Source organism: Scaptodrosophila lebanonensis, unplaced genomic scaffold, assembly GCF_003285725.1.
Source record: "Scaptodrosophila lebanonensis strain 11010-0011.00,11010-0021.00 unplaced genomic scaffold, SlebRS2 tig00000024-arrow-pilon, whole genome shotgun sequence".
NCBI classification, from domain to species: domain Eukaryota; kingdom Metazoa; phylum Arthropoda; class Insecta; order Diptera; family Drosophilidae; genus Scaptodrosophila; species Scaptodrosophila lebanonensis.
Genome location: NW_022060538.1, coordinates 6,501,435 through 6,523,362, shown reverse-complemented (window position 1 = coordinate 6,523,362; position 21,928 = coordinate 6,501,435). Strand labels below are relative to the sequence as shown.

Here is a 21,928-nt window from a genome sequence, read left to right as displayed (position 1 = left end):
CTGATCTAGCTTTTTTGGACGCTGATGAGTTGGCAACACTGCGTATAAGTTATTATATGTATCTAGTGTTAAGTTGTTGCTGGCATTTTGGCAACTTTGTAGCTCATTGCAAAAACACTTTGTTGTGTTTCTCTTGCTTCATCCCTTTCTTTTCCACCGCATATGTGTGTGTGTGTGCAACTTTGTGTATGAGTGTGCTTTGTTTGGCACTTGCTTTTTATGTCTGTGTGAAAATACCCAAGCTATTTGGGGGAATGGGAGTGCAATTATTTTCCACTATCCAAAACACTTGAGTAGGAACAATAAACAAGCCAGCATCGGCACATTCTAGAGGCATGGTAGGTAGATATAGGAATTGACTATATACTCGTACACCTATACCGGTGCACACAAAGGCTGTTCAAGTTGCTCCTTGAAGACGCAAAACTTTTCAACAAAATAAATCAATTTCTTCTAAGCCAAACTTAATGACAGAAGCCGCTTTCAGCTGCCGCTCGACCATCCTAAGAAACAAAAACTGTGCTCTCCGGCTTGTTTGTTTGTTTGTTTGTTTCCATTGCCGCAAGATTCAATGCATAGTTGGGAAAAAGTTGAGTCAAAGCCAAACATAGAATTGGCGTCAAAGTGGCAAAACAAATGCTAAAGTTGCACCTGAAAATTGAATGCTGACTAAAGAAAGTGCAATCCGTACAGACGAAGAGAGCAACGAAAAGTGAAACTTTATCAAATGTTTGAGCTATGGAGAGGGGATGCAGCAATAGGTGCTATCAATTATTTGAATCTTGAATTCATGTAAAGCTATCGACGGTCATGTCATATATTCGAATAGAGAACATGGTGTGCTCGTAGGAGTATTACAAGTTTTTTAATTAAAATTAAAAATTGAAATTCAATCAAAAATTTGACACAGTCTAGTAGTTTTGTTGAAGCACAAAAAAGGCTTATTTTCCAATTGAGTTTCAGAGTTTTTAATGCCTATGGATAAATGCAAAAATAATTCAGTCTTTGCAATTGTTGATATATATAATACAGTGGGAATGATTATCAAATAACTTGCTTCTACCCAAGCACTTAGCGCTAACGACAGCTACAAGTATTTATTTTTTTAAATTTATCATACGAGTATGTATGTGGAAGAATAAATTATTAATGAAAACAAGGCATTCGGGGAACTTTTATATCAGCGTATTATTGTAGGTATGGATGTGTAGATATTACTATAAATCATATAGAGCAGAACACAAGAGCCATATTAAAAGTCTTGAAAGAACTACAAAATGCAAAGCTCGAAAAAAATGGCTTTAAATTACTAATATTCTACAAATGTGCAAGCCCTAATGAAGGCTAAATTTTACCGCTGCTGCTCATGTACATTTGTGTGTGTGTTTGAGTGGGAGGATGTGTGTGTGTGTGTGTGGGAGTGGGGTACATTTTGCTGATTGGCGCTGGCGTTGGCTGCCAACATATTGAAAGCTGTGCAAAGACTTGGCGGGCTGCCAGCGTCCAAGCTGAGGGCGTCGAGTGCCATAAAGTATGCGCGTTGAAAGGTCAGTTGTTGTTGTTGTTGCTGAAAATGCTGTTGCTGTTGTTGTTGTTATTGCTTTTGCTGTTGGCCACTGCACGACATAAAGCAATATAAATCGTGCACAGTAACATTTCTCAACTGGGCCAGAAAGAACCCTTTAGAAATTGTAAATGAATGGACAGAACCGAACACACCAGGAACAGGAGCACAACAACAGCAAAATGGCAACAGCAGCAATAGCAACAACAATAACAACAACGAAAACATCTGGAGCTATATCAACATCGATAGCAACAACAACAACAGCGACATTTCGAGCATTGATTGATTATCGACACACTTTGGCACTCAAAACACTTGAAACTTTTATTGGCAGTGGCATCTTTGAATGATGAGCGAGCAACGTTAAAAGTTGCTCCCAACTTACTCGAACAATGTCCAGCGGGTGTTTGGTTATTGATACGCCCAGTGGCCTAATCCCACAGTCCTAAGAAAGTAGATGCTCGAACGAAAGTAGGAATTCCCTGATTGTTACTGCTATTTTGACAGCTACCTTTTGAATGCCAAGGGATTGGAATGAGTCTGAATGCTGCTGGGACTGCTGTTTCTGTTTCTTCCTGGTGGACATACGAGTATCATTAAAAATTGACAATGAGCCCCTATCTTTGTTGCTGCTCGTTGCTCATATCTGCTTTGTACAACTGGACCCGAATGATCAGTGTTTGAAGGGTTGAATTAAAAGCTGCTTTATTTTTATTGTCCTGACATTTGACATTGGCTGTACAAATAGGTGGATTAACAAACCATGCACTACATTGGCTGAAATACAGGCAATATAAAGGAGTAAGTAGTGGGGAAGTACACAAACAGAGTGAGAGCAAGCCTTTTTAGATATATTGAAATTATTGTTGTGGGAAATGTGGGATCTATGGACAGCTAGAAAGTGATATATTCTTCAACAAAAGTATAATTTTTCACTTCTCTGTTGTAAGCGGAAGTTTGTAAATGTAAAGAGCTAAGGACACAAAATTTTAGTGAAAATCTTAGCTGAACATCTGCGCTTCAGAATTTTTCTCCTTCCCCCACTGTTTATGATTTTTCATAACTCCCGTAACTCTTGGAATTTCCCCATTTAAAACGGCAAATACTTTGACTATGGACTATAGTATATGTCAAGTTTTTTTAAAAATCGATTTTGATTAAAAAGAGAAAACTTCAGATCAAACGGACAGTGGCTAAATAAATGCCCTCTGGTTAAGCTTTTGAGCAAAAAAGCATAGTAGCTGTATATAGTTGGGATCTGGTTGTTTTAAAGCTACCAAAGAAATGCATAGTTTACCAAAACTAACTTACTATAGCACATACAATCAAATTTATATAATTCGTTTTAAATTTATTTTTTATAAATAAACATTCCTAACAATTCTGGAACTGAATATGTTATGGCTGTTGATTTTTTTTGCTATCTTTCTATTCTAATTTAAAACTTATTCTTTAAGCTTTAACTTTATTTTTATATATATTATATTAGATATTATATATTTTAAAATATATTTCACATTGTTAAGGACCAAAAACGGTTTAATTCATGTTTTTAAACTATTTTTAGCTTAAAGAGTGTTTTCAAATCATTTCCGCTCCATTGCCTTAATAGTGCACCAATTACCCATGAATGCAATTAAATGTGTTGTTGTTACAAATCAAGCAATTTGTATTGAATAATATACCAGTCAGAAGGGTAGATGAACAATTCAAACTAAATGTAGGATATCCTACAACTTCCTTTTGACAAGCCTAATTAGTGTAAAATCATGAGGCCGGCCTTTGTACTTTACTTACGACTAATTAGGTATACACACACATACATAGACACACATCCTCACATATACACTGACAAAGGCCATTCTCTGGCAACATGAAACAGAGAATTGTTGTTTCTAATGCTTTGTAAACTAAAGCCGCCCTTTATGTGCGTTACTATGCTGGCATATTAAAAAATTAGTGAATGTGTGTGAATCTTAAGGAATCAAAAAGGATTTCCCTTAGAACATGCTGTAAATAGCCTGCAGCAACAGGCAGGTCCAATCCATTGGCCTGAACCACCCCATATTGTCGGCGGCAACAAAAGGCTTACCTGGCACCTTTTCTTTTGGGGCATGTTTGGGCTAAATTAAAAGTAAATGAAATAACATTCAGCTGTCTAATACCTTGGCACGACCTTCGGCCCTTGCCAGCTGCTTTTCGCTCTTTGTTAGACCCATTCTGGTCTGCCTCATCCCCATCAGCATTCGGTCGAAACTTGATTAGACAAGCGGCGAAAAAGCAACCGTCCCCTGGGGCGTCGACGCCGCCCATTCAGGACACGGGACTCACACATGCCTGCTGCTTTAATTTCGTATCGTCTACGCCCACAGCTTGCACACAGTCCTTAGTTGTTGAGATCCGGGTAGCTGGGCACTTTGCGCTCTCGGAAATTGTGGAAATTGAAATTGCTGGCACGTAAATTTCATATTAGGTGTTGCTGTCATTATGCGTCTGCACCTGAAGAAATGAGCGGAATGTTCGCTTTTGTATCGGTTCGTCTATAATTGAATAGTAATATTGTATAGCTATTAACTATTCTATTTCACCAAAAGACTGCTGTTGGATTTGTTGGTTCTTAAAACACATTTATTTTATGATTATCTACAATTTTCCTGCTCCATCACATTATCCCTTTTTCTCTGAGTGTAGACCGCTTGTATCCGTACACACAGGGCGCAGGGCAACTCATTTGTGTGCATTATGTAAGTATCTGGCATTAACATTGATTCGCCAAGTGGTGGCCATCAAAGTTGACAAAATGTCAAATGAACTTTCTTTCTTTCTTCTCCATCATACTCTCACAACAAATTTTGCTCACTTATCCAATCAGCACTTTTCGAAAACTATAAAGCCCAATTAATGGCAATTTGAGCAGCAAAACTTTGTCCGTGTCGCAGAATGACTTTATGGCATGGTTCTTGTTGTTGTGAGCGATAGTGTTGCACCATCTGCTGCCTATACCTGAACATCTCTCCAAATTTCATGTTTTATGCAGGTGCCTCTTATGTACTCATATACTTGCACATACATATATACTTATATCGCATATTAGGCGGAGTTCGCCGCATACTCGACTCGCCTCGACTCGACTTCGATTTACCTTCTTTTTTTATGAGGCCACTGGGAGTCATGTCGCAAAAAAGTAAAAGCCATTTAAAAGCCAAAACTTTGGCAACAAAATGCTCTGCCAGGCTCCCAACAAACAATGTGCGTGGGTGTATAGGTGTGTGGGTGTGTGTATGTGTGTACGTGAGTTTGTGTGCATTTGAGGGTGGCAAAAGTTTCAAGTAAGATACACGCTTCCGCATTTATAGCATCGTTGGACTTTTGTTTTGTTTGCCAAAGCGCTTGACGCATTATGCAACAACGAAGTGGCGGCCGGAGGGTTGCATTCAGCGCTAAATTAATGGTGTTGCCACACACACCCATACACTCACACACCCACACTCACACACGTATAGCCACAAACACAACACACATACAAATATATATATTCGCATACATTTCTGCACTAATTCCGGAGCTGGAGCACGCAGTTGGCTTCATTTGAAATTCCTCGAGTGTCTTCCGTTCACTCGCCATGTTTGTTTGTTTGTTTGCATTGTTCCATTCACTCCCTCACTCATATTGGCATTGTTGTAGTTGTAGTTGTTGTTGCTGTTGCACAAGGCGGCTTTACTTTCAGCTCTTTTAGTTACACATTTGTTTTGAGTCGTTCCAACAACACAGAGCCTGCGAATCTGTGAGTCTCCTTCCAAGTTTTCCACATAACTCAAGTGCACTCGCACATGGTGGCTGCACTTTTGTCATTATTCGCTGGCAAGCCAGTCACTGCCAGCTGACACTAGCTACCTCTATTCCCCCAATTTCTCCAGCTACCCGGTTGCATTACCCTTGGGGCGTTGCATTGTTTTATCCGATTGCAAAGTCACGTCGCCGCAATTGCTTGTGTTTCAATTATAATGCATTTTGCTCTGCACTTCATTTTTAATTTTCTCGCTTGCCATTTGCCCTCCAGCCGTTTGAAGAGAAGAATGGAGGGGGAGGGACCCTAGGCAGATAGGTAACTACATTTGCACCACACAGCAAATTAAAATCAATATCCAATAATTTATTCCGCACACTTAATGCCATGGCTTTTGTGTCCTTTCAGAGAGGGTCGCATTGATTTTTTCATTTTGTTTGTGATACATTGAAGCACAACCTTAGAGAGTTTCCTTGTCTACTATGAAATTTTGTAGTAGTCGTAACACAGCTAGCCGAAGGGCAAGAAATATTACCCCACTGGCTCGGAGGAGTTAATTAGATATTATTGTAATTTGATTAGATTTCTCCTTCTTAGGCTTTTCTATGTTTTCAATGTTTGTTGACATAAATAAATAAGTAAATAAATAAGATTGCATGTAAAGTTTGCCGGAAATATTACTGAGGGGCTTTAGAAAATTAATCTCAAATTAAAGAAATTGAAAAGGAGGTTTGCACTAGCAATGATGTTTCCTTAAACCAAGCTAGTAAGCTTTAAATGTAGCAAAAGATTCTCGTAAGCGGACGATAAACATAACTATATAGTTATATTTAATAAGCACTATAGGAATACATTATTGATTGCAGTTCTGTTTCTATTTGCATTTGAAGTATTAAATCGCATTTCAAGGGTATTTCATCATCATTACGACAAATAATGGCTTATTATTATTTGTTTTAGTTGTTTTCATTGCAACTCTTGACTGTAATTCACACTTTTAATAACACGCATTGATGATGCAATAAATAATTAATGCACAATAATTGATTTAATTTTAAAAATAATTGTTTGTATTGAATTAAATGGCATTACAAATTCATAATCCATTGTTTTTTCCAAACCCTTTTTAATTCTTTTGGGAATAACTAATTGCATTTATTAAATGGCGAATTGTAAATATACAAATGCAACATTTAGGCATTTCCATTAAATGTTAATTAAACATCTAATCGTCACAGTCAGGTGCTAATAAAATCGTAGAGCTCAGGTATTTTGAAATTTGCGTTTGTTTTATCTATTCAGATGTAATGAGTTAAGTTGAAACAAATTTACTGAACACAAATGAATTTCATGCGATTTTTAAAAAATGTCATTTCTGTTATTATTATAAACTATGATTTAGTTAGTTCATATACTCCAACAATATGACGATCCAACCACATATACTATAATGTGCTTTATAGCTGGCAGGCCACGAAACTAAACTACATATTAGATGTCTAAGGACAATTGTAAATAGAAAAAGGAGTTTTAAACCAAATTTAAAAGATATAAATTGTGTTTATTGTGTAAATAAGAGTAAATAGACGAGCAAATAGGAACATACTATATATATTTTGCTTTATAAAAGTGGTCTGTATATATTCATTCTTTCAAATGTAATTTGAGCACAAATTCAAATTGTCGTAAAGTTAAACCAATTATAAATATTCCCAGTGTTTCTGTTAATGCGTTGGAAACTTCCTTTATAGTTTAGTTTTAGAAAAGCAAAAGAAAACCAATGTGTTTTTTAATAGCTTTTTATAAAAGGTAATCAAATGTAATTAGTATAATGACGAATACTAGCTGTTAATCCTTTCCAGCTCCCAGTGCTTACACCTTTCACACATTTCGACAATCGAAGTAAATTGAAGTGACGCATTGCAGAAAAGAAAACACAACATTTTATTACAAATGGAAAAGCTAGTCTTTGATTTACACTTAACGATACCTAATACCTGTTGCCTTAAGCTGTACGGAGCTGCAGAAATATTGCAGCGTTCAGACAATACATAGATGAATTAAAAAAAGGTTTACACATATAGGTTTTGAAAAAGAAGCGTTTTAATTGAAACTATTTAGATACATATATATATTAAAATATGTTAAGATTCAAACATTTAGATCGGTTTACATTATGCATTGCTGCTGGACATATCAAAGCCTATTTAGATTTTTGTATTGTATAGATTGTATAGAACACTTACTTCAATCCTGTTAACATGCATTATATTCAAAAAAAGTAAAAATTCAAACACCTATATCGATTCGCACTATGAGTTTTTGCTGGACATATCAAAGCCAATTTAAATTGTACTACGTATTTAATTTAATTCATTTGAAATTATTTATAATACCGTTATCAAATAATTGTTTAGAAGACGTGCTTGAATCCTGTTAACATCCACTTAGGCCAATTACGAATGCTAGCCTTTAATCTTGTATTAATACATTTTTAAATTTGTTTTAAAAATATTATCATGGGCTTCATTTTCACTAAATGCTCCTCAAACATTTGGGCCTGGATAAGTTTAGTCCCAGTCCGTCAGTTCTTAACATCGTGCTTGTCCACGAGTATTTGTAGTCTTTTGATTTGAACATTAAGTGTACAAGAAATTGGCGCTGTGCACTTTTCCAAATTAACTTGAAAGTTTTTCTGTTGTTGTCGAACGCCCTTAAAATGCTTTTAAAAGCAACATTTTGCCAAAGGACATGTGTCCTTTTTCGCCCAACAACTGGCAGCCACCAGCAATTGCTGCGCTCAGATCTTTCAAGAATAACCGACAAAGTGAAGTTAAAAGAGGAAAATAAATAGAATTGTGGGCTAAGGTTTACAACTGAGGGTGCTGGTGGGTGGTGAATGGTGAGCGGTGGGTGTTACGATGGTTAAAGTTGTTTACACTCGGACAGTGTTCGCTCAAGTTTGCCATTTTTTGGTCTGAATGTGCGTATATGTGTGTCTGTGTGTGTCTGTGTGTGTCTGTGTGTGTGTGTCCGAGCATGTTCCATTGTGTCCACTTTGTTGCTCCTTTCGCCAAGTGGCAACTAAATACTTTTAGAAATTATAACACAAAGCTCTGAAACGTCTAAAAAATGTTATGCGCATTCCATTCGCATGTTCAGTTGTCAAGGCTTACATTAAATATTACGCATACGCAGCGTGTGCTTCAAATTGTGAATGGGTGCGATCTGTGTCTGTACATATGGGTGTGTGTATGTGTGTGTGTGTGTGTTACTGTGTCCATGTGCCATGCACATCTCGCTAACGAACTGGCGACCTTTTTGTAGTTGCCGTCGCCGCCTGCAATTTAACGCGCACTTCCGACCATCAAGGCTGCCGACCCAGCGACCAAGCGACCGACTAACCCAACAATTACTAACGGCTAACAAAGCAAGTCCTCGACTATTTATGTATGATTGTGTGTGTGCGTGTGAGTGTGTAGCGGTGACACTTGCCAGCTCCTGTAGTTGTTGCTACTCTTGCACACAACAAAGCCGCTTGGGTCGAGCTGTTTGACTGACTGACTGATTGACTGACTGAGAGACTGGTTGCTCGGCTTTCTTACATTCTTGCAACTCTCACTTATTTGCCATGCATGCCTGGGTCTGCACATTTCTAGCTGCCGTTCCTACACTGAGTGAAATGAAAATTTCAAAAGCTATAACAAGAGTAAATTAGTTAACATAAGCGGGTAGTTAATATATATTTTTTTAGCTTAATAGAGACTTTTTGCGACTATATATCAATTTATTTGCTCTAAGATAGATAAGAAATCTGAGATAGATTTAAAAGTTTCGTTGTAGCTTTAACTACAAAATGCAACATCTAAGAAGAAAAGGGAAACCAATTTTTCACACTTACTATAGAATATGCTATTGAAGAAAAGAAGAGCTAATAGAAACGCCCATAAAAAGAGATTCGTACTTTGTTCATACAGCTATTAGAAGAAACATACACAAGTATATCCAGGGAATATGACATTGTGTTTGTGTATTTGGAGGGCGAAAGGTTATACTAATGAACGAGTCTGAATGTATGTGTATTTCTGTATGTTTTTCGCAATTCGATATAAATTAAAAAAAGTCCATGCGTAATTGGAAATTATTTAAAATATTTTACAGCCAACTGGCTGAAACAGACTCTCTCCTATCGATACTAGCGAACTACAAGTATTCCCAGAAAAACAGGAAAAACTTAAGCTTTTCTAAAGTCAGCGGCACTTCTTCTATTGATAAACAAGAGAGAACGCTACAGTCGAGCAAGCCCGACAGTGTAATACCCTGTACCCAGGTAAACTTCCGTCACTGAGTTATATGCGCCCATAGCAGCAGCAAAAAGAGGAAGAAGGAGAACGAACTTGTTGTTGCAGTTTGTGGGGGGGGGAGAGAATTTGTTTCGCTAATAACTTTTCTTAGAATTGACCGAATTGAATAAAATTTTGAACAACAGTAGACAATTATATATATATTATGTGTGCAAAGTTTGGTTTAGGTAGCATTTGAAATGTGGACGCTATTGACGAAATTCTGTAGCGGGGGAAGGGGGGGAAAATTAAAAAAAATAAAATAAACTCGTCCTTTCTCGGACCTAGGAGAATCTGGATGCCAACTTTGGTTATTCTAGCTTTTATAGTTTCTGAGATCCTTGCGTTCATCCAGACGGACGGACAGACGGACAGACGGACGGACATGTCTACATCGATTTCTCTCGTAATGCTGATCAAGAATATATATACTTTATGGGGTCGGAGATGCTTCCTTCTGTATGTTACATACTTTGCACAAACCTAATATACCCTTTTTACCCTACGGGTACAGGGTATAAATATATCGTACATTAACTAACCATGGGTTCGTAATTTGTACAACTGTTGCATGTAGCTATTTTTTTATTTTTTTTATTCCGTAAGTATACTCGAGTAGAAAATGCATTTTTCTCTCATTTTTCACGTTAGTTATGTCGTGATTTTGTATGCTTTTTTTTGTGAGTGCATGCTGTGCAGGCATGCACGTATGCCTCTTTGTGTGTGTAGATGTGTGTCTGTGTCTGTTCGTCCGGTAGTTGTTTTCTTTTGCCTTGAAGTTGCCGGCGTCTTTGCTTGCATTTCTTTTCATTACATTTGCTTTCTTTTACGTTTTTTTTTTTTGTTGGCCTGCGCTTTTGTTACAACTTCCGCTTCATTGTTGCGTAATTTTCGTAGTCGGCAGCAGCTGTCACACTAATGTATGTAGGTGTTTGTATGCGTGTGTGTGTGTGTGTGTGTGTGTGTGTGTGTGTGTGTGTGAGCGTGCGTGACTTGCAGTTGTCTTGCGCTTAAAGTTTTTACTCTTGCTTGCCTGCTACTGTCAACGGCCCAAGCGGCTTACAAGAGCTTTCCTCTGTTTGCACAAACACGTCGCCAGACATTGAAATTTGCATTTGCAATTGGTAGCCCGAGGAGGCCATTTCTCAAAGTGAAAGCCACTTAAGAGCCACATGCCACACGTACCTGTTCCACATCAATTCTGAAATCAGGCGAAGCGTTTGCCGTTGATTCAGCTCATTAAAGGGCAAAAGAGCAGCGCATAATAGAAAAAAACAGCAGAAACAACAGCCATCGTAGCCCAAGCTGCCAAACAGTTCGGAGCAAGTGGCTTCTCACTCCAAAGCTTCACATGTACGAGTTCTCTGAAATATATTTCGCACTCAACTCTCTAGGAATCTGAGCTTGCTTTATTTTTATTTCAACTTAAACTGGAACTTAAAGTGAAGACAATTATTGTATTTCGTTTATTTTAAACTCATTTTAAAGTACATAGATATTTCTGAAAAGAACGAGCTAGTAAGCCAGTAGCTGACTCGCCGACTTAATAATATAATTTACTATTATTTACTATTAATAAAAATGTATATAACTTCTGGCAGAAATTTGTTTGTGTAGCATTAACCATGACGAGAATAATTCAACTTGTCGTCGCATCTGTCCGAGTGGCCGTCTATTTGTCCGCTTGGATGAATACCAATCTACAGCAGCGGGCTTGATCTTATTGCTTTTTCTCTCTTTTTATTAATATATACAAGCTAGTAACGCAGATTTAATTTGAAGAGAGGGGACAATAGCTTTTTTTGGGTGGGAGGTTCCAAAACAACACATACTGCAAGCAGAGTAAGCAATGCGAGTTCCCAGACGGAATGGTATTTACGTTGAAATTCCTGGTTTGGAATTCGCGTCAATTTGGAAAGAGTCTTGAAATATGGCAGCACACTTATGTAGCTGTAACAACAAAAACAACATGTGTTGCAAACATTGCAAACACAGGGCACTAAGTGCACTTCATGCTGAGCGCTAATGAGCCACTTTTCACATTCATGGCGCTTCCAAGTCCCCAAAACCCCCCCTAAAACCCTTACCGCCACACCCACAATGGGGCTGCCACTGAGGCTCCCACTGCGGCTCTAACTGTGGACTCTCGCCGCTTATCTAACTTTCCGCATTTATAATGCTAATTTACCAAGTTGATTGCGCGAGCGTGTGGAACAGCAGCAACAGCAGTAGCAGAAGCGGGAGCGGCAGCGGTAACAACAACAACAAAAACCACTATAAAGTGCTGCCAGATTATAAAACACAAAATTGTGCAACGGAAGTAAAACAAAAGCATCGTCCATGCCGTAGATAAAAGCGTTGAATGCAAAAATGAGAGAAGCGAAGCAAAATGGAGATGGAGCGAGAAAATGTTGGTGGAGTGGGAAATGCAAAAATTGTGCTTTAATGTGCATTTGGTGGCAATTACGTGCGCATCAGTGCGCGGCCCAGCACAAACACGTACTTGTTCTTGTAACACACACACACAAACACCCAAACACAGACTTACACGCAGAGCGCCAATGTGCAGGACACGGCAGCAGGTGCGGACAGGACACAGTCAACAAGGTGCACTTATAGTATTTCATTCTAAAAAAAATTGTATTTGTGTGCCAAGTGCGACCAAAGCCGCACAAAAAGTTGGTCAGGGGGAGCAGCGGGTTAGATGGGTTAGGTAGGGCACTGCTCGACTTCCAGGAGGACTGAGTGCCTGAAATTCACAATTTTTAAAGCATACTTATGGGCTGCACTTTTGTTTTAATTCGCAACAAAACGGAACAAATGAAAAAGCGGTAGGCAGCAAATGTTTGCCAGGGCTGGAAATATATCCAACATTTTCAACATGGAGAGCTCCGGCCACTATTTACTTCCTCACACTATTTGCCACCCGCAATGTCTGAGTGGGCCGCTTGGGCGTGTTAAATTCTGGTATATATTTTGTTTGCATATCAAATTTCGTGGTCTGCATAATTTACAATTCACATTTTCAACAGCAGCATTTATTTAAATGTATGTACATATATAGTATATACGAGTATACATACATATATACATTGTGTTCTTTGTCTGTATGTGCTTGTTGCTTGTCGACTCAACTGCCATCAGTTGGCAGTTGTTGCATTTTTCATGTTTAATTTCAGTTAGTGTTTGTTTTTTCTTTATTCTTAGTATTTGTATATTGCTCATCTGTTTGCTTTTGCAGCTGTCAGTTTTCCGTGTCCACATGTGCGACGGAATTGACACAGTTGTTGCTTCTGCTTGGTGGCACTTCCGCTGCCCGCTTTGTCAGCACACACCACATTTACTTTTAGGCAATTTTTCGCTTATCAAAACAAATGCCAAAATATTTGTTCATAATTTTTGGCGAAGTTTCCCTGAAACAAAACCAGAGCCAACTAAAACCGCAATCTAAGCCACACACATGCACACAACTCTCAGGCACAGAGCCTCACTCTGAAGTGGTATTTCCAAGTACTTCCATACAAGTATACACCATATGGTTAAAGCTCACGCACATACGAGTACACGCACACAGCAACAAATCAACGAAATTCCCCGCACTTAAAACATAAACAAGTTAGTCTGGGACGCTTTTAAGTAAAATTCAATAACGCATGAAATGCCAAGACATAAGGAACACATACACGCACCGAAACCTGCTTGAGCGCCCGCCAACGAGGGTGAATATGTGCTGGGTACACAAAGAAAAACAAATAGACAAATGTTTGTTGCTAGCAATGTTTTCAAGTTAAGATAAAAAAGCAGAAATCTTTCAAGAAACTCAGAAAATAAAGAGCTATAACTTAACTCTCCTCTCAATACAAATAAAGCAGCTTACAAACAATAACTTTTTTTACATATATACAATTTATTACACCAGTATTCTGCTACCAATATGACAGCTTAAGCTAGTTGAAAATTAATGGGGAATACAACATTTGTCTATAGTATGCAGCTATAGGACGCACTTATATCTATGTACATATATCTACAATATTTTAGATTTAATAGGATATATATTTAAAATATTATATATTTTACATAAGGGATCTCGTGGGGAGATCCTTTAGATGGCACGTTGGGGTGAAAGCCGAGGAATTATTAGGTAGTAATAACCTAAATAAAATTGCTTTTAAATTTAATGTTAATGTTTACAATTAAGAATGTAAGTGTGTTTCTATTTATTTAGCAATTCAAATAATTATTAAAAATGCATTTAACGGTTCATTATTTTTTTGCATAATTTAATATATATTTAGTTTAATGTGATCCACTCTTATGCTCATATTTCTCTCAGTGTAGTATGAGTTATTGCTAAGCTTGCAAGTATTGCTACAGTCTATAAGCTAAGTCGGAAAAGTGGCAGCCCATAACAAAGTTGGCCAATTTGGATTATCTGCCATGGAGTGCCTCAAAATATTAAACTCTTGGCAGATTGCTGGAGTTGATATAGTGACGAGCCGGGCCTGGTTAACTGTGCGTATATTTCAATGAAAATGTCACCAATTGCTCGAGGCATGTGTGGAGTTTTTGAGTTTCGAGCGCGCGCGTACATACACACACACACATTAAATTCAAGTCAAATATGTAAAACACATTACGAAGAAATGCGTTTCCTTTTAGGCTGTGTGGCAAAGTCAACAATCCAGCCCAAGACAAATTAAATTTACAAACAAATGGCGCTGCGCAAACAAATGCCAAAAAATTTGCTTGCCCAAAGAAAAAGTTAAACAGCGCGCATTTGCTTAGAGTCCCTGGGGCGCAAACGACACACGCACACGCACACGCACAAACACACAAGCACACACATTCACCCAGAAGCAGTTGTGTTGGAGTTTTCGTTTTGCACATTAACGGGGAACTGTTGAATGGCGAATGCGGGCAGGCAAAGTCACGTTACAAAAACCCACGCCGTAAAGTATGCTTTAAAAAATGTTTCACTTAAGCAGCAGCAACAGCAACAGTGGCAGGGTTGTCACGGCAGGTATGGTGGGGGGATAGGGTTGCCAGACCAAGGTGGCCAGCTCTGCTGGTTGGTTGGCTGGCTGGTTGGTTGGCAGCTCAATAAAAACAAAATGTGTACAATGTACATGACAAACAAACATAAAGTTAGAAGCTCGTTAAATAACGCCAAGGGGGTAAAGAATGCCGGAATATCTCGGCACATTCTGAGCGAGCATGCGGCAGGTGCATGGGTGTGTGTGTAAGAGTGTGTGTATGTGTATGTGTGAATAATGTCAAGTTGTCAAGGCACTGGGATTGGCGTCCCAAAACAACGTGGTTGACATTTTAGCAAAAGTAATAGTCACAGCAACAGTTTTTCTTCATTTCCAGTGCTTTCACCTTGCCTGCCGGCCTTTTAGCCATCGCCAGCAGCAGCATCAGCATTGGCAACAAAGCAGCTACCATAAGATAACTTGAGTGTGGCACAAGTTACTGTAATGGTGGCAACTAGACATATGCATAACATATTTCACGCAGCGAGCCCATGATGCGTGAACGTGATGCCATAAATGCAGAGCAGACGATACGCCCACAATTCAACTTAATGGCCAGGCATTGGCATAAGTCGATGCCCAAAGGCGCAAAGTGGGAGTGAAAGCGCAAAAGGCATTTGCTTCAATTTTTATGTGGAACAAGAAAACAAATAAAAAAAAAAACACTAGGCAACAAATATTGCATATTAAATTATCTTTTATTATTGCTCTGATTGGAAGTCTCTCTAAGTTCACAATAAAATATTTGTTTCTTTTTAAGAGACTTGGAAACAAAATAACACGAAAAATGTTACTTCAGAATTGTCAAATTTATAGATGATTTATATTTTCAACCCTTTCAGAGATAATAATATCTGTTTTGTTAATAGGTGTTTGCTTTGACGCTACTAAAGAGTCGCAATAATTTTAATTGCAAGTTCTCCAAACATAATTGAGCTTAAACGTTATGTGAATTAAGTAAATCGGCTTTTCTGAAATACTGTTTAACTTTCAGGACACTTTTTGGTGCAAAACTGCAGTTTAATTGTTTATTCTTATGATGCCTTAAATAGGCATCCATGTTGCGTAGTGTTATTGAAATCGTAGTGTTGTTAATATCTCGAGTAAATGGAGCGCAAAGATTTCAAGAAAACAGAAAAAGTTGGTGCAGCCAAAAGTTTTTTGTACGAAATCCAAAGCAGTGGGCAGGATGAATGCGAGATGAAAGACAAAAACCATGCAGTCGTCGCCATTGATTTTGGCCGCAGTAGAAGCCGTTGATGGCTCATTGCACTTCAGGCAGGACGAGAGGCGGTAAGTGCAGCAACGCTGTTTGTGGCAGACAGAAGCAGCTTCATTAATGTTCTGAACACGAGTTCTGTGGTTCTGTGTTTGTTTAATATGGCTCTTGCAATTAAAGGGATCCGATTTCCGTAATAAAAAGGCAGTTTTTCGTTCTGCATTTTAATTAAAAAAATGCACAAATATATGGCCATCGCGTTTGTAGTTTTTACAAGAGAGAAAAAGTGCTGCGGTTACATTTGTACCCTCTACGTGGTTTCAGGGGCATATTCGAACAGGGAGTCTAACGTGAAAAGATAATGCATTGCACCTGGCACAGATCTTTCCAAAGATCTTTTTACCTTTAAATATTAATGAAATTTTACAATAAATTAATAAATCGCTGCCATTGGAAAAAACGAACTAGTATGTTTCTTAATTTAAATAAACTCTTCAAACCGTTCGGCAAAGAAGCAATAATTGTTAGAAGAAATAGAAAAAGCTATAAAATGAGAAACTATTCGGCATATAATTTTAACAAAAGCGGAACATTTATTAAACAAAAGTGTTCGAATTATTTATCAATTTTAATTCCATTTTATTAAAAATGAACACGGAAACGAGAACAAAGCAGTAGGTGTGGAGCTAAATGAACATATATGTGCGGATGAACGCATATTCAGAGAAGCCAGAAAAAGCGTAATATTTATTAAACAAAAATGTTTAAATTCAAATAAAAATCAATTCTATTTTATGAGAATATTTTTTTTCAATCACACTGAAAAAAAGAATTGTCCAAAAGTGTATGCCTTTTCCAAATAAGAACAAAAGTGAATCTAAATAAATACAGAGAGACGTATTTATTGAAAAGAGAGAAAAAACGGAATATTTGTTCAATAAAAAAGCAAAAAATATATCCATTTTTTAAAAAACGAATAGTGTTCTTCAACATTATTACTTCTATTTTAGTGGGAATATTTTTTCTGAGCCCTCAAATACAATAAACCATTATTGCTATGCCTTATCTAAATAACAATAAAGCTGCCGCCTGTAGTGAAGCTAAATCAATTTTTGTGACGAGCTCAAAAAATAGTGAACTGCGTTAGACCATGAAAGCGTCGAGTCGCTGCGATATGGCCGTGGGCTCGCTGTTTTTTGCACCACATGGCGTATGTGTGTTATTAAAAAGCGCTTATAAATATACGTTTTTTTTGGTACGAAAAATGGCAGCATTAATAACCACGACGCTGTCACTGTTGCTGTTGCAGCTTCAACTGTAAATACCAGGGCATTTATTTTATTGGCTGTCAGGCTGGTGACACACGTGGGCGTGGCTATAATTGAAACAGGCTTCGACAGCAATGTCCGTGTCACGCCTAATCCGTCGCATGTTGTTCAACTGAATGCAAATTACGTTACCTTTGTCAGATGAGCGAGGGTAAAATGGGGCCCAGGACCTCACACAAACCCAAACCCACACGCACACATACACATGTTCGTGCATGAGCAACACTTTAATTTCCGTTGATTTATGTCAACGCCGATAAGATTCTGCTGGCCATTGTTGTTACCGGCGGCAATAAGAAGGCAAGCGATTGCACAGTTATCTATTATTAAGATCTGACACTCAACCATGTGCAAAAAAGCACATGCCAATTGTGTCCTAACTGAGCAACAACAACAACAACAACAAAAGCACTGATAGTTAGGCAGGCCTAAGCCCGTTTAGGTCATTAACATAAACAACTCTGCAGGCGGTAGGCACGTGTCGAGCCACAGAAAGGCACACAAAAACTAAAGGCAAACAAGCAGGAAAAAGAACTACCTAATGCTCTATTCACACAACAGATACAAAGGCTTGCATGCTAACACACACACACACACACACACACACACACACACACACACACACACACACACACACACACACACAGATACAGATGTGTGAGTATCTATCTGCACGCCCGTATGTGAAGGGACATTGGCCTGAGCTGTCAGCGTGGTAGCGCATAAATCATTTAGGGCCAAAGAATGGCGAACAGCAGATTCCAAGCTTCAGAATACGGCTAAACTGTCATTTTCCAAAGAATTTAATTGACAGTCGAAAGTCATAAATTACACGCATATCATGCATATAGTGGGGATAGCAAACGAGCTGGGAATGGCATCCAAAGAATGGAGGTGGGAGTATGTGGGGAACTTAGTATTTTAAGTTTCCTCAAGCTAATTGTGAAGAGTTATTCGGGGGCCGAGTAGCTGGGAAAAACGACAAACAACCGAGATGAAAAACAGGCAGCTGACAAAACAACCGGGACACAAAGCAGCGGGACACGTGTGTGCGCCTGTTTGCCGCAAGGAAACCACAACAACAACAGCAACATCAAGAAATGTGTCCTGCAAATGAATCGCTTTTAGCGTGTGTATGCGCGCGTGAAAGGAAAAACATGCCTGCTTATTTGGTTTGCTAATAAATTAATGATATACTTTTGTTAAATCTCAGTGCTTGACTAAGCGGTTGAGCTCCAAGTGGCTCTGTTGCCAGTTTCAAGTGGAAATAGGATCTCAGAGGCAACATATACTCGTAGTGCGAGTCTCTAACATACTTGAAGCCAGCCACAATGACAAATAGAAGACAGTACCGAGCCACAAAACACTTAGGTTTCATTTACCCAGAGACAGATATACATTAACAAAATTTATAGCCAGTGATAGGCATTTAAAATAGAGATGTGCTCGTGAGAAAGATGTGGCTGACTTTTGTAAGATGTTGCTACACATTTAATACTCCATGCTGTTTGAGAGATTAATTGTGTAGTTTTTGTTACAATTATGGCTATTTAAGAAAACATCTTTTGGGGGTAAGCCCCATCCAATGCACTGTTTAGACCTCTTGAAATGTTGTTTCTGATTATGATTTCAAATTCAAATATTCATATCTGGTGATTTTTTGTGAAGGCAAGCTTTTGTGATGACACTGAAAACCATAAAACGAATACCAATGCACCTCTAATGAGATTTTGCCCATGACTTCTGTTGTATTTGTTGTGCCATTTGTCGACAGTAAATAGTAGCTGTTGTTTCTATCTAGTTTCTATAGAATAACGCATAAGTATAACTTTCTGTCACGTTCTGAACTGCGCATATGTAAGCTGAAACATACCTATTAGCACACTCATTTGTACTCACTTGCCCCATGCTAAGAAATAGGAGCTCTGGCGCCTGTTAGACTGTGTTTGCCAATGTCAACAGAGCTGGCAAAGTGTGTTTATCTGAACACAAACTGTGACCAGCTAAAAGCAGGCCTTGACTTGATTTCTCATATTATTAGCAAGCAAGCACACGCCAACTTGAAAAAGTTCTATTTATAATTGGAATAATTCGCGTTCTTTTGGTTCATCAAAATTGAATTTGTTTGCTATTGAAGATGGCGTATAACGAGTGTGAAGTGCAGAAGCAGCTGATGCGCATCAATCGCATTATTCTGCAGCGGGCTGGGGATCTTGGTGTTATTCGCAGCAGATATGTGCCCCGTTGGTATCGCGGTCTCTCCGATTACCAGGTGAGTGCGGCTAATGCGCTAAGCGCCGCACTGCGCGATGATATAGAGCAGCGCACCCTGTACCGTGTCACGCGTGTCATTGTGCGCATGGGCCTGAATCCAAAGCCAACTAAGCCCAATTTGAGGTTGGTAATGCGCATGAGTCGCGGCAACGATATTGCCTTCCTCTGGTTCCTCATGGAGGTATGCTACAAGACAAAGCTGCATGGACGGGCCTACAGCGCCAATGAGCAGATCATCATGTCGAGCATCTTTCGCCTGGACTTGCATCCAACACTGCGTGAGTTGGATCGCGTTCTTCCTTTGCCGCATGCCTCAGCCAGGGAACGGGCCAAGCAATCAAAAGCCAAGACCGCTGCGAAGGAGAAGAGAATCGCGGAGCAGATCGAACGCAAGCGTCGGGCAGCTGCTAATTCAAAGATCTCCTTGCCGTATTTCGAGGAGCTCAGAGAACCTCAGGTCCACTCCAGCCGTCTAACGGCAAACTATCCTACACGGCCGGCCTTGATTAAGATCTTTAATGTGGAAAAGGACAACCCAGGGCTATGGTCACGTTGGTTCGGCAGCTTCGATGTGAACGAGAGCCATTGCGTGACTAAGCCTTTGCTATACAAGGAAATCAAACGCATAATCACATCATTCACCGCGGCGAGGCTTCATGCCGACGACGTAGAGTCTATGTGTGCGACCCACAAGAAGATTGGCGAAGTAGAAGAGTCCCTGAAACGCAATCTGGAAGCCATCAAGGTGATGGAACGTCAGAAGTGGGCGGATTTGACGACGGAAGCACAGAAAGTGAGTATGCGCTTGTCTAATTGGGCTTCAATTTGTGAAACGGTCCTTCTAGCGTCGACGCAAGCGTGTGTTAGAGGACTTGGAGAATATGACGGCCAAATTTGAAAAGCAGTTTCATAATCTGGCGATCAAGACACGCATGTCAACGACATGCAAACAACTCTACGTTGGCTGCAAAGGCCTGCATCCTGAACTGGACGCATGTCGAAAGCCGGACTTCGTATTCGTCAACGAATCTTTTGCAACCGAAGAGCCGGATAGGCGATTGTGTGGTGGCAGCGATTTGTCCAGGCCCACCTGTTTGGAATGGGATATGGGGTCGTGCGCAGCGCGCCAACTGGACGGAAGCAAAAGTTCTACAGTTAAGCTGCTCCAGGGGCAGCAACCTGTGATGAAGTCAGTCAGCTGTAACGAGGAAGCCCGGTCCCGCATGTTTTGCGATATGTACGATCCTAACAAGGAGCTTCCCAAGCTACACGGCCAGCGCAAGCTCAGCGTCGAGCACTTTCTGCGGCTGCGTCACATAGAGACGCAACGGAAATCGGCAACCAATAGCGATACCAATAAGTATTTTGAGCTAGGATCGAGCACCCATGACTATAAATTCAATTATCGCAAACTCTTCGATACGGACAAGCTGCGCAAAGACAATGACGAGCTGTTGCGTCTAAAGCTCTCCTTTATTGAAGCCATTGACAGTGATGTCGAGTTTCTCAATAAGGCGTTCAGTGGCGGTGGGGATAAAGCGATCGATGCAGCTGTAGATCACGTGGCAAAGAAACTATTCCGGGAAGACTCGGATCTATATCGGAGGGAGTACGATCGCATAGTTCAATACCATCAGCAATCCAAAATACGGAACGACACACGCCTCGACTTTGGTCGCGAGTACTACGATGCCGAAGACATTGTGCTAATGAAGGAGATGCTACGCCTGGGTCTGGAGCGCGTCAGTGAAGACAAGCGTTACGTGCTACCCACACTTCCCCAAGTGCATTGCGTGCCCTTTCTGATCGAGTGGATTAGCTACCGCTATGGCAAACGATATTCGCAGAAGGAGCGCGAGCGCATCTTCAAGAACACCAAGTACCTGATGCGGCAACTGACGCGTCTTCTGCAGGGCATCCTAATGCCACGAGCGCCCGAGGCGACGATGACGATGAGGAGCTTCAGTCTACAGCCACAATTGCGGCGTTTGGCGCAGCGCATTCATTACAGCTACAGGGATCTGTTCTGTCGTTCCATCATGGAGGTGGGACGCATGTTCTACTTTGCCATGCGACCCCAGCTGTGCCATCGGATGCCAGTGAACACCTTCTATGCCTATATGCCGGCGCATTTTAGAGACACGAATTTTAGTGTCACAACTATGACGAGAAATCCCAACCTGGCCAGGTATCGACGTTCGTTTTGAGGCATCGCTGACACGGTGGCTGCGATGCCGCAAAACGAACTCCAGACTGACCCACAAAATTGCAACTAAAAACGAAATTGCTGTAAAAATGTACAAATTTTAAATGCTCATCAACATAAAAGCTCAATAGTGTTTCATTGCAAAAGGTATTGGCGAAAAGTGCGCAT

At 39.7% G+C, this 21,928-nt stretch overlaps 1 protein-coding gene across 1 annotated transcript; it reads left to right on the top strand.

Annotated features, from left to right (window-relative positions):
• Window positions 1–19,344: 19,344 nt before the first annotated feature.
• On the top strand, window positions 19,345–21,791 carry LOC115621456. The gene is made up of 2 exons (XM_030515112.1): window positions 19,345–20,347; window positions 20,400–21,791. Exons 1-2 carry the CDS (start codon window positions 19,418–19,420, stop codon window positions 21,759–21,761), a joined length of 2,292 nt encoding a protein of 763 aa, XP_030370972.1. The 5' UTR covers window positions 19,345–19,417; the 3' UTR covers window positions 21,762–21,791.
• The last annotated feature ends 137 nt before the right edge of the window (window positions 21,792–21,928 follow it).